Here is a 13,717-nt window from a genome sequence, read left to right on the forward strand (position 1 = left end):
TGAGGACCAACAAAAACTACCATCGGTAGAATACTGTTCCCTGCACACGTGCATACTACATTTGGATTACATTCACTTGAAGCGTGGAAAACATTTCCATCCTGCGGTGCTATAGAATTTGCTGTGACTAAGCACAAAATGAACGCTGTGGGTTGGCAAACCTTGGTTCAACCCACGGTCACACCGTAGAATAGAACACCGACCTTAACAGTGAATGTTTGGATAAAAATAAAACTGCTTTCGACTGTTCTTTTTATGGCCGATTTTGCTCTGGCCAAGTTGAATCATGAAATTTTCCCAGTTTCATCATCACCGGGTTCGGCTATGTGCCAGCTGGTCATGCCGGACACACCTACACACAATACACGGTTTTCAAAATGGCGCATAACAGTGACAGTAATGGCGCCGTGTTCTCGAATAACCTGCAATTAGTCTTTATCTATCTGCCTTAGTCCAGACGTGGTTACTAAAACCCTTTCGTTTGTTTATTATCATCCCCAGGCATACGAAGCCGGAAACGTTCGCCGACTGTATCGGGAACGAGCTACCCTTCGGGTGGGAGGAGAGCTATGATCCACAGATCGGTACCTACTACATCAACCACAACACGCAAACGACCCAGCTCGAGGACCCACGGCTACAATGGAAGAGCAAGCAGGACGAGATGTTGCGGGAGTACCTCTGCTCCGCACAGGACACACTGGAGGCCAAGAAGGAGATACTGAGCGTGAAGACGCAACGGCTTCATCTTGCGCAGGAAGAGTACAACCATCTCAATGCGCTTGCGGCGAGTCGCACTAGTCGTGAGTAGTGTGGATAATTTATCCAGCAACCAGCCATTATTCCTCTTACTAATCATTCGAACATTTTAATTCTTCCATTTGCCACAGTGTGCTCATCGACGAGTTCCTGTAGCACCAAGTTTGATCCGGAGTTGTTGCGGGCGGATCTGGCCATCGCGAAAGAGCGTGTGTTCCGGTTGAAGAAGGAACTGTCGCGTATACAGAAGGAGATGCACAGCACCCAGAAAGGCGTTGACACGTTGGCAAGGTAAAGGACAAGACTGCGTTTTAGGCGGGTTAAGGAGCTATTACTGGATTGATTTGAAATTTGAATTTTAGTTTCAAGTTTCACTTAGTTCAATAGAAAACAATTATGACAGTTAAAGCACAAACAAACCCCTCCGTCTAAGCATCGCGCGAACAGAGTGGAATTATTCACCTCGTTTTATTTTATTTGTTTTTGACTTTCTTTTAGTGTGGAACAAAAGCTCAATGCACACGTGAACGGTTGCTACAATATTAGCGAAGCGCAAGCCATCATGGAGGAGGTGAAGAAGATACAGAAATCGCTCATCACCGGTGAGCGGGAGAAGAAGGAACTGATGAAGAGTTTGGCACAGGTGAAGGACGACCTGACGCGGTTACAGCTGCGCCAGGAAAGCCCGGACGCGTCCACCTTCAATCTGGCGCAGGATCGCATCTGTGCCGCGTCCCAGACCGATCTGTCATCGGAACACTTCCCGATGGGTGCACGCGAGATGGCAAAGATGCGCCAACGGTACGACGAGTGGCGCCGGCGCGTGAAGGAAATCCAGGAGCAGCTGGCAGCACTGGAGGAAAAGATACGTCCCGGGGAGCTGGAATCTGATCAGGACCGGTTGCTGCTGTTCCAGGAGAAGAAGCAACTGTTGCTCGAGTACCGTAGCATCACACCGAAATCACGCTCGCCGACGGAGATGCGCCGGATACAGAGCGTTTGCCGGCAGCTCGAGGCGGATCTGAACATGGCGTACGAGGAATCGAACCAGTGCATCGCGAACCGGTTGAAGCTGCACGAGGAAAAGCAGGCACTGCTGCAGCAGCTGCTCGAAGCGCTCAAGGAGTTCACGCATCTGGAGCATCAGCTGAAATCGCTGTCCGCAAGCACACTGTCGATTAGCAGCAGCTCCAGCCTCGGTTCATTGTCCACCGCATCCAGCAAGGGTTCACTGAGCGGGCTCAGCTTCACCGACATCTACGGCGATCCGTTGTCAGCGGAGCCGCAAATCGATATGGTCGATATGAACCGACGCGTCCAACGGTTGTTCCATCCGAGCTCGGAAGTATCGTCACTATCACCACGCAGCAGCCTCTCCACCGAAACACCACCCGCCTCACCCATGAAGCTTGATTGGGTGACGGCTGCAGCTGCTGCTGCTGCGGCAGCCATATCGTCTGGTACTGCAACCACATCGTCATCAGCTGTTCACGCTGCCATTACTACTGCCAAACTGATCGGTCCGGGTGTTTCGACCGCTGGGCCGAGCTACGGTACATCATCTGCCGCCGCACCTAGCTATGCTGTTGCGACGGCGTCCACTAGCACAGCGGCATCCAACACAGCCACCTCCGATTATAATCTCGACCGGCAGCGGTTAGAGGAGCAACTGCAGGAGTTAAAAATCCGGCAGCTAGGCATTGCCGGTGGACCGCTGTCACCGATCTACGAGAAGCCACCGTACCTGGAACCGGCCGCCCTGCTCAGTCGCTCGTCCTCCACCTCGAACACGCGGTCCGTCTCGACGACGGTGAGTGACGAATCGGTGGCGGGCGATTCCGGCGTGTTCGAAGCGTCACGTGCCCCGCCCGCGATGCAGACGAAGGAATGCGCCCAGGTACAGATTGGACTGCGCTACGCAACCGCTGATACCGCACTTTGCATTACGATCGAGCGTGGTAGCAATTTGGGCGCCCTGGGACCACCGGCCGGTTGTCAGTTGTTTATTCGCGCCATGCTGCTACCGTCCGGGTCGGGTGGCGGTGGGCCAGGGTTCGTCCGTACCGGTACGGTAACCGATTTGGTCCGGCCAATCTTCAAAACGATGCTGATCGTACCGCTGCCACTCGACAAGGTGTACGCAAAATCGCTTCACGTGAAGGTCATGGTGCTGGTAGGCCAACGGGAGGATTGGATCGGAAGCACACAGATCAGTCTGGCTGAGTTTAATCCGGCGGACGCAACCACAAGCCGCTGGTACAATATCGTTAGCCGGAAGTCAATGAACGAGTCGGAGCTGCTGGAGGGTTGTGCCGGTGGTGCGCGTGAAGAATCGTCCGACGAGTCGACCATCATCTCGTCCCAAACGTCAACACTCACACGAAACCAGGGTCAGGATGAGCTGCAAGCCGTGTTGGAGATGGTGTACGATGAACTCTCGAACGATGACGATGATGACGACGACGACGACGAGGAAGAGGATGATGAGGACGAGGAAGAGGAGGAGCAGGATAGGGAGGATGACGAGGAGGAGATGTATAAGGCGGTGGATGAAGGGAACGAACATCGACAGGCCGGTCAATCGGCGGTTGGGTTGGTGTGCCGTCGACGCAACAAACAGCTACAAAGGATAGTACACTCCGTCGAGGAAGAAGACGAAGGGGAGGAACACCAAAAGCAACACGAAGAGGAGGGATGTGCGTCCGCAGGTTAGTAGTCGTGTGTATGCAAACAGTACGTCCCGGAAGTAACGTCTGGTCTGATCCTTTTACAGAAGCTACCGAGCTAATGATACAGGAGTATATGAACAGCGTGAAGGAGGAGCAGTGTGGCGGTGACGGTGGCAGTGAGGAGGACGGAGATGGTGGTATGGGTGTACCGCAACCACCACCCGTGCAGCGGGTGGACAAAGAAACCAACACCGAATGTGCCTTTTTGCCGGAGCGGAGCCGCAGGCGGTTCCCCGACCCGAACGGTCCTACGCGCTCCTCCACCATCGAGGAGGGCTCGGTCGTGGACGATCGGTTGGTGAAACGATCGCAAACTTTCTCACCAAGGTAAAACATTTATATTTTTTTACAGGGTTTCGATTCATAGAAGGGAACAGTTCAATCAGTATGGAGAAAGTTTCAACCGCTCTGGGGATCTTGGCAAATTTTGCCAACGGGGGAATTTGGGGGAAATTTTCACTCGCTTTGGAGAATTTTGGCAATCATTTAGGTCAGGGGTCTCCAAACTTTTTAGATGACGGGCCGCATTGAGTGGAATAGCCACAACTGAGGGCCAATCTCGGGATCTCTCTGGAGGGCCGTAGTTTGGAGACCCCTGATTTAGGGGAATGTGATTTAGGAGAAGCGTGCAAACATACTAGAGAACTTTGCAATCGCTGAGAAAAAGCTCCAATGACATCATTTGCCATCCTTTATTCGTTTATATTGATCAGCTCGTTCGTTCATTCGTAATGAAGCTGCTTAATATAACCTTAATGACGGCAAACGATGACTTTTGAGCGGTTGACAGATTGGTCTCCTCAGCGATTGCAACATTCCCTAGTATGTTGCATGGTCAATTGGGCCATCATTATGCTGCTGTTGAGCCGCCTGTTGCTTTCGTATAGCATTCTAGGCCTGACGCTGAATATAATCCCAGCTTCCATGACGTCAAGTATTTTAGGTGGAGAAGATTGCTCCAGAAGTCAGAATTTGTGATATTTGCGGCATGGCGAAGATCTGATCAGTCGTTGATTTTCCATGATCCCTGCTGATAGTTTCCAAGTATCTCTTTTACGAATGGAACATGTCGTTTTTATAGTATCGGAATAGGCGGATTCAACACCGTAATACCCATGTAACTGCTGCTGTATTCTAGCTTGTCTCCCTTTCTTGAAGATGCAGCCAAGATTCCAATCACAAGACAATTGATTCACTATCCCATACCTCAGACAAAGCTTAAGTATATAAAAAAACTAATCTCTCTCTTTCTCTCACTTTCTTTTCTGTGTTGTCTGAAATAGTGCCGTAGCTAGCAAAGCCCGATACATCTGCCGGTTAAACCGGAGCGATTCCGATTCGGCCATGCACTTCAACAATCAAGTGACGCCCCACCCGTTCAAGCGTGGTTCGGTCGAGCGACGGTCCCTGCGCTACCACAACCGTGTGTCTAAGATTTATCACAGTAAGTGTTTAATTGGCATTAGTCGTCGTTTACCAACGCCGTAGCGAGACATCAGTATTCACTTTTGTTTTTTCTGCTTTTACAGAGATGCATCCGGCAGTGCCACGCACCAGCCTTGATCTCGAGCTTGATCTGAAGGCGCAGCAGACGAAGCTGGAAACGCTGACGGACGAGATCGGGCGGTTGCGGGAGCTGAAGCATCGGCTCGAACAGGCACGGGACAATAACGATGTGAAGGTGGCAGCCTGGGCCCTCGAGAACGAGGATTTCCTTCGGCTGGTAAAGACGGTAAACGCGGTCACGCCGGAAGAGCGCCAGCTCGCGAAGCTACTGATGAAAACGTCCAAGGAGATATACAAGCTGCGCAAAACGAAAGTCGGCAAGGGCAAGCTCGATTCGATCTCGTTCAAGTGAGTACCATTTTTGAATGCACTCTTGTACACGCTCTCGGTCTCATCTCATTGCTAACTGGTTTTTGCTTTCGTTACAGGGAGAAGATGGCATTCTTTACGCGCCGTGGTGTATCCGTACCGGAGCTACCGTCGGAAATATTCCCCGGCACGTCGGCCACGCTATCGGGCAGTACATCCGCCGCACATCAGCTAGATCCAACCATGGATCTACCCGTAGCCGGTAGTTTAGAACGAGAAAGGGATGAGTGTGGTGGTAGCAGAACGCCAACCAATACAGAGCTAATGCCAATGGTTACGGTTTCATCGTCGACCGTTTGTGGACCGTCACCGGCAACAATGGATATCGGCACCGGTATGGAACCGGAACCGGATTTTTCCTACAGCGACGTAGACCGCACGTACGGTGTGGAGGTGTGAGGTTAAACGATTGAAATTACCCACCCCGACAACACACACGGGGTACCGTGTCACGTTGTCACACAGTGCCTTCATTTTTTTACGCATTAAAGGGAAATCCTCTATAGGGCAGGCATTTCGTTAGCTAGCGGCACAGTGGTTAGGAACTCAGATAGAACAGGACAGATATAGGTAAAGTAAACGTTACGTGTGTTCGCGGTCGCAACAGCGAGATAGGCGTAAGGCAAAAAAAACAGACAAGCAACAAAAAATAATTCAAAAAAATGACCAAAGGTCTTGCATGCATTTAATCGTTAAGTTGAGATACTTCGTTTTGGTTTTTTTTTTAAAGAGATAGATCCATGTTCTTACTATTAATATTATTATTCTGTGTTTAGGGACTAGGAAACGCACTAGGAAACAAAACGAAAAAAAAATCTAAAACTGTCCCTACCTCTTGCTCTGTACTCCATTCTCCTTCTCTCCCTCTCTTTCATTCTCTTTCCCTTGTAGTTCCCTTTCTGAATTAGCAAAAAAAAAGTTAAAGTGATTTTCAATTAATTTTCAAAAGGACGAGAGCTTGAATCAAGATTTTGATTTTGAGACAGTTTCTTAAATTCCATTTTCTACAACATTGCTAGTTTCCGGTGTACGCAATTGGCACACCTACACATATGCTCCAAAAACACTGTATTAGTATAATCTTGTTAACGTTAACACAACTGTCGACACTTGTACACAACGCTGCCCTAGTAGAACAACATATTTGTTTTGTTTTAACGCTCCTTTCCAAAGGTTTTAATACCCTCCCCCCCCCCCCCCCACAAACAGCCCACCACCTTCACCTTTCCCTCACACTGGTACGAGGGGACGCCATTTGCATGTTTAGTTTTAGTACGGTAAATGATTTTAATCGACAGCAGCGTAGATAATGAATGTTAATAGCGACGCATATCAAACCTCTAACGTAGAGTAATACAGGAATAGCAAATAGGCACCGTTCTTTATGTAGCTGCTATACATATTACTGCTGACTGCTACTATATATTACTGCGTAGTGAAGCTGCCTTTTTTATATTTTTAATCAGCAGAGCTAGGAAGGGTGTTTTAGTAGACAGTGACAAGATATGAAGTACGTAAATGTAATGTTGTTTTAGCAGCGATGTTTGTTAGTGTACGTTTGGTGTGTGTGTGTATGTGTGTTGGTTGTCCAAAGAAAATCAACCCCCTGAAGGCAGTGATAGGGACAGAGAGAGAGAGAGAGCGATACGAGGAAATGGAGAGAGAGAGAGGGATAGAAAAAAAGCTAAATCAGAAGCGTAGTAAAACAATTTAAGAACCATTACGCATACAAAGTTGGAATGAAAACGCATCTAAAAAGTAAAGAAAGCAACAAAATAGACACACACACAACCGCACGCATACATGCACACACACAGTATAGAGCAAATATTTAACCTATAGTTAAAGCCCTATTGGTTGCGATCGAGAGCAGATTAGAAGCAGTCATATTCAAACGTGCAATAGCGATAATATTACTTCCATTTTCTTTTGCCTTTCTACATTTACTTCTATGGCCGTTTTAAGTTAGATAGTTTCGTGTTTTTCTTAATTTTATTTTTTTTTTACTTTTTTTATTATTATTTCAATTTTTTAACATTGTTTAGGTAGAAACCTCGTTGCCCTCTATCGCAACACATATCTCAATACCGTATATAGGAAAGGGAAGTCTATTAGGGACACAAAAGGAAAAAAGAGGGAAAACGAGAGCGAAACATTCAAATTGCTTTCAAAAGAAGAAGATTACAAATAGAAGAAACAGAAGATAATAACAGAATAGAAAACGCAAGAGAACAGAGGAAGATAACAAAAAGAAGATAAATGCAACAGGCCAAAGGATCGCAGCACTAACGAAACAATTAAGAGCGTGAGAGAGAGAGAGAAAAAGAGGAAGATGAGAAGGAAGGAAAACAACCTAAACAGGAAACAGATGAATCAAAAGAGGATTGTGAGGAAGGCCTGAAATGGCTAATAGGAACTTGGTGATGATAGGAAAAATGCAAGCAAATCGGAGAACTTCCTTATAGACAATTTAACGATGTGCCTTAGATGAAATTGTTTGCAATTATTGTTGTGTTTAGGATGGTTGAAACAAGGACAAATGGAAAGGCGGCAGTTGCGTGTGTTTGTGTTGTGGCTGCCAAGGTTAGGGGTTGAGTGAAAAAAAAAACGTAAAACAAAATGAAACGTAAAGTTGGGAATGGTTTTAGTTAGTGTTGAATGTGTGTGTAAGGGAAGATAGTTATAAATGTGAACACTCTCAACCAACCCTGCAATTTGCTCGTATTTAGCATAGGATGAATAGTTAAAGCCAAGGTGTAGAGAAAAAGGGAAGGAAAAATGCGAACACAGCAGCAAATTAAGCAAAACACGTTAGAGAAAGATATTACAGACTAATACAAAAAAAGAAATATATATAAGTAGATATGTGTTTTTTGTTTATATATACATATATGTATATATATATACATATATGTATACATTTAATAAAAACACACAAATAAATGCTATCTATATACATATACAAAACTGTTACGTGAGTTATACTCAATAACTCATTATTATTTGGTAATAACTTAAGTATTAATGATCGAATAAATATGTAAAAAATATACAGAAACGCAGCTTTTAATTTCACACAAATCATGGGAACATTTTGTTTGGCTATCTTTTCCAATTTCGCTTAATAGAGGGGGTATCGCGGCGTGAAATCGGTCCTACAGGAGGTTTGAGGGCGTGAAAGCGGTCCTGGAGGGGGAAAGGCGGCGTGAAATCAGTCCTGGAGGAGGTGTGGGGGCTTGAAATCGGTCCTGGAGGGTGTATGGGGGCGTCAAATTGGTCCTAGAGGAGGTTTGGGGGCGTGAAAGCGGTCCTGGAGGGGGAAAGGCGGCGTGAAATCAGTCCTGGAGGAGGTGTGGGGGCTTGAAATCGGTCCTGGAGGGTGTATGGGGGCGTCAAATCGGTCCTACAGGAGGTTGTGGGGCGTGAAATCAGTTCTAGAGGGGGTATGGAGGCGTGAAGTCGGTCCTAGAGGGGGTGTTTGGGCTTGAAATCGGTCCTGGAGGAAGAAAGTTGGCGTGAAATCGGTACTGGAGGGGGTAAGAGGACTTCAAACAGGTGCAGGAGGGGGTGTGGAAGAAAAAAAAAGAAAAAAAGACCGTTAACAGGTGAAGGAAGGGGTCCAGGGGCCTCAAACAGGCGCAGGAGGTGGTGCGACAAAAAAAAACAAAAACAAAAAGAGACAGACGCACCAAAAACATGTACAAAATGAAAGCAAAAGAATCCACTAAAAAAATTGAAAATATGTGACCATTGGTTACAAAAACGTTCACTTTTGGCTTAAGAGATCCGTAAAAACCTCTAGAAACGGTAAAGAAAAAAAAAGCAAAAAAAAAGTGAGCACACGAACCGAAAAAAGTAAAAAAGTGAAAAATACGCTCCAAAATGTGAAAATCTGGAACCATCCATTAAAAAAAAGCAAAAAAAAAATTGGGCCCACGAACCGAAGAAAATGTGAAAAATCAAAGTGAAAAAATACGCTCCAAAATATGAAAATCTGGTACCATCGATTAGAAAAAAGCAAAGAAAAAATTGGGCCCACGAACCGAAGAAAATGTGAAAAATCAAAGTGTAAAAATACGTTTTGGTTTTTGAAGTGCTACCTCCTCGCCTGGTATGCTCTCCTGTTACTTGGTTGCTGCAGCTGGTACTTTTTCGATACTTTTGGATACTTTTGGATTTCGAAAACTACCAGGCGAAATGGCTTGAAGTAACAGGAGAGCATACCAGGCGAGGAGGTAGCACTTCAAAAACCAAAACGTATTTTTACACTTCGGATTTTCAGATTTTCGTCGGTTCGTGGGCCCAATTTTTTTTTTGCTTTTTTCTAATCGATGGTACCAGATTTTCATATTTTGGAGCGTATTTTTTCACTTTGATTTTTCACATTTTCGTCGGTTCGTGGACCCAATTTTTTGTCAATTTTTTTTTTTTGGTTTTTCACCGTCGCACCCCCTCCTGCACCTGTTTGAGGTCCCCTGGACCCTCAACTTCAACTGTTTTAGACTCCTTGACTCCTCATTAATCAGTTGGCACGAAAATTGATGAAATATTTCATGAAATTTTTCATGAAATATTTCATGAAATGTTTCATTTTTTCTGTGAAACTTTTCATCTTTGAAATATTTCATGAAAAGTTTCATTTTTTCTCTGACACTTTTGACTTTTTTGAAATATTTCATGAAATATTTCAAAATTTTCTTTATTTGCGAATTACTTGAAATCCTGAAGAGATAGACATCAACAATGTTCGGATGATTTGTGTAGAATTTCATTCTGCATCTTTGCATGTGTTTTACTTACCCGTCCGACCATTAGTACTAAAGTTATTAACAAAAAACCGAAGTGAAATATTTCAAAATTTTCTTTATTTGCGAATTACTTGAAATCCTGAAGAGATAGACATCAACAATGTTCGGATGATTTGTGTAGAATTTCATTCTGCATCTTTGCATGTGTTTTACTTACCCGTCCGACCATTAGTACTAAAGTTATTAACAAAAAACCGAAGTGAAATATTTCAAAATTTTCTTTATTTGCGAATTACTTGAAATCCTGAAGAGATAGACATCAACAATGTTCGGATGAATTGTGTAGAATTTCATTCTGCATCTTTGCATGTGTTTTACTTACCCGTCCGACCATTAGTACTAAAGTTATTACCAAAAAACCTTAGTGAAATATTTAAGATTTTCTTTCGTTGCGAATTACTTGATATCCTGAAGAGATAGACATTAACAATGTTCGGATGATTTGTACAGAATTTGATTCTGCATCTTTGCATATTTTTTGCATACTTTTCGGATCATCAGTACTAAAGTTATTAACAAAAAAACGGAATTGAAATATTTCAAAATTTTCTTTATTTGCGAATTACTTGAAATCCTGAAGAGATAGACATCAACAATGTTCGGATGATTTGTGTAGAATTTCATTCTGCATCTTTGCATGTGTTTTACTTACCCGTCCGACCATTAGTACTAAAGTTATTAACAAAAAACCGAAGTGAAATATTTCAAAATTTTCTTTATTTGCGAATTACTTGAAATCCTGAAGCGATAGACATCAGAAATGTTCACATGATTTGTGTAGAATTCGATTTTGCATCTTTGTATGTTTTTTACATAATTGTCCTATCATTAGTACTAAAGTTATGACCAATAAACCAAAGTGAAATATTTCAAAATTTTCTTTCGTTGCGAATTACTTGAAAACGTGAAGAGATCGACACCAACAATGTTGGGATGATTTGTGTAGAATTTGAATCTGCATCTTTGCATGTGTTTTGCATGATTGTCCGATCATTAGTATTTTAGTTATAAACAAAAAACGGAATTGAAATATTTCAAAAATTACTTCATATCGCGATTTACTTGAAAACCTGAAGAGATAGACACACATAATGTCTAAATGATTTGTGTAGAATTCGATTCTTCGTCGTTGCATATTTTCCCCATAGTTGTCCGATTATTAGTACTAAAGTTATAACCAAGAAACGGAAATGAAATATTTCATTTTTACTCTTTCGCGCTCTTCTTTTCACTCAATAATGCTCTGAATAAATAACAGAATCTTCTTTTGTGGCCTGCTCATGGTCGAGCACGTCGCGTAGACATGGCCTGGTCGCCAATCCGTTTCCAGGAAACTCGGTCCAGTGCTGCAGTCCTCCATCCACGGCTGCATCCGTTCTCCGACAGGTTTGACTCCACCTGATCCAGCCAACGAGCTCGCTGCGCTCCTCTCCGCCTCGTGCCGAACGGATCACTGACGAGCACCTTTCTGGTGGGGCATGAGTCCAGCATCCTCATCACGTGCCCCAGCCATCGTATCCTTCCTGCTTTGACAACCGTCAGGTTATCTGCACCGCCAAACAGCACGGCTAGCTCGTGATTCATTCTCCTTTTCCACACGCCCTGCTCGCACAGACCGCCAAAGATAGTCCTTAGCAATTGTCCAAGTCCTTAGTCGAAAAACGGCGATCGATGAGAAAGTGGTCAATCTGGGAATATGTCTGCTGTGGCGATCTCCAGGTGTAGCTGAAGCGGGGTGCTTGCTGGAAGTAGGTGCTGCGCAAATTCGCATTAAAATACATCAATTTATAAACTTTGCTAAATTTCCCAAAAAAAGGAGATTTTCAAATCTATACATTATTTTATATTTTTTATCCTTTTTTTTATTTAGAGCAATATTTGAGTGAAAAGAAACTTATTTGAACCAATTGGCATTAAAATAAATCAATTTAATTTTTTTTTGCAAAATTTCTCAAAAAAATGGTAAGTGGTAAGCCTTATGAAATTTTCGAGTGGAAAATTTTTTTGAAATTTTTTTCTGATTTTTTATTCTTTTTTTAATTTAAAGCACTATTTAAGTGAAAAGAAACTTATTGCAACAAATTCCCATCAAAATATATCACATTTCAAATTTTTGCTACATTGCTCAAAAATGAAGAAAATTTTACATTTTCTCAAACAGGGTAAGTAACTTGGTTCCTCGAATAACTTCTGGCATAGACATCTGAGGGCAAGGCCGTCCTAGAAGAAAATGTAGCCATTGATGCCATCTATCGACCACAGGTTAAAGATTGGCGATCCGTTGGATACCGACCGAGTTATAGACAAAACTTGGCGCAAAAATGAGGAAAATTTTACATTTTCTCAAACAGGGTAAGGAACTTGGTTCCTCGAATAACTTCTGGCACAGACATCTGAGGGCATGGCCGTCCAAGAAGAAAATGTAGCCATTGGTGCCATCTATCGACCACAGTTTAAAGATTGGCGATCCGTTGGATACCGACCGAGTTATAGACAAAAATGGTGCAAAAATGAGCCTTAGTAAATTTTTATTTTTTTGAATTTTTTGGTTTTTTGATTATTTTTCACTCTTTTTTTTATTTAAAGCATTACTTGAGTGAAATGAAACACATTGCAACCGATTGGCATTAAAATAAATCAATTTAATTTTTTTTGCGAAATTTCTCAAAAAAAACGTAAGGGGTAAGCCTTATGAAATTTTCGAGTTGAAAATTTTTTTTAAATTTTTTTTGATTTTTTATTCTTTTTTTAATTTAAAGCATTATTTGAGTGAAAAGAAACTTATTTCAAGCAGTTGGCATTAAAATAAATCAATTTTTATTTTTTTTTCAAAATTATGTAAAAAAGGTAAGGCTATAACATTAGGAAATTTTCAAATTTATAGAATATTTTTCTATACAGAGCGAGCAGTATATTCCTTTGACTAGTTTGGGTATTGTACACATGTATTCCGTTTTAACTCATGTGTTGCAAGCGTTTCGTTTGAACTCATTTTTGTTTCAACTCGCGTATTTACTCTTTTTGCGACTCGACTCACCACGGCTTTATGCTTACACTCATGAGTGAGTAAAATGACCGAACCTTAGCTTAAACGTTTAAGCCGGGTTTTTTTTATGTTTCCGAAATGAGTCATTAAATTGACTCCTAATAGCGACTCATTCACCTGAGTTGATCCACTAAAAAGAGTTCTCATCTCTAATTCGAAGAACATTTTTTCATACACAGGACTAATTATGTAGCTATACGTGTAAATGAAGCCAACGGAAATAAAAAAATAACAAGCCGACTACGTTATTGCGACATTAGACAATACAAAAAGAAGAGTGATCACCACTACTATTGCGAAGAATCAAAAACATATCATCCATGCATGTTCAAGGCTGTTACTAATCAAGAAGAGATGGTAACAGGGGAGAAGATGGTGTATTTTATCAAAATTACTGACATGCAAAAAACAGCTATTTTACTAACCTGCAACTAATTGTATACAGCACACTGTGTTGGAAGAAAGGAATGCAAAGAGAGCAGAGATTCTTTCCTCTTCAT

The 13,717-nt window shown here is 42.9% G+C and overlaps 1 protein-coding gene across 1 annotated transcript in view; it reads left to right on the top strand.

Moving 5' to 3' along the window:
* The window catches only part of LOC125762314 (protein kibra), a 29,442-nt gene extending 23,680 nt beyond the window's left edge, over positions 1-5,762 (top strand). Inside the window, exons 3-9 of the mRNA XM_049424267.1 lie at positions 502-803; positions 891-1,050; positions 1,258-3,467; positions 3,533-3,815; positions 4,772-4,932; positions 5,018-5,342; positions 5,423-5,762. Coding sequence (XP_049280224.1) covers positions 502-803; positions 891-1,050; positions 1,258-3,467; positions 3,533-3,815; positions 4,772-4,932; positions 5,018-5,342; positions 5,423-5,762 — 3,781 coding nt within the window. The remainder of the gene's footprint in view (positions 1-501; positions 804-890; positions 1,051-1,257; positions 3,468-3,532; positions 3,816-4,771; positions 4,933-5,017; positions 5,343-5,422) is intronic.
* Positions 5,763-13,717: the final 7,955 nt, after the last annotated feature.

The sequence above is a fragment of the Anopheles funestus genome, chromosome X (genome assembly GCF_943734845.2).
Source record: "Anopheles funestus chromosome X, idAnoFuneDA-416_04, whole genome shotgun sequence".
Classification (NCBI taxonomy): Eukaryota; Metazoa; Arthropoda; class Insecta; order Diptera; family Culicidae; genus Anopheles; species Anopheles funestus.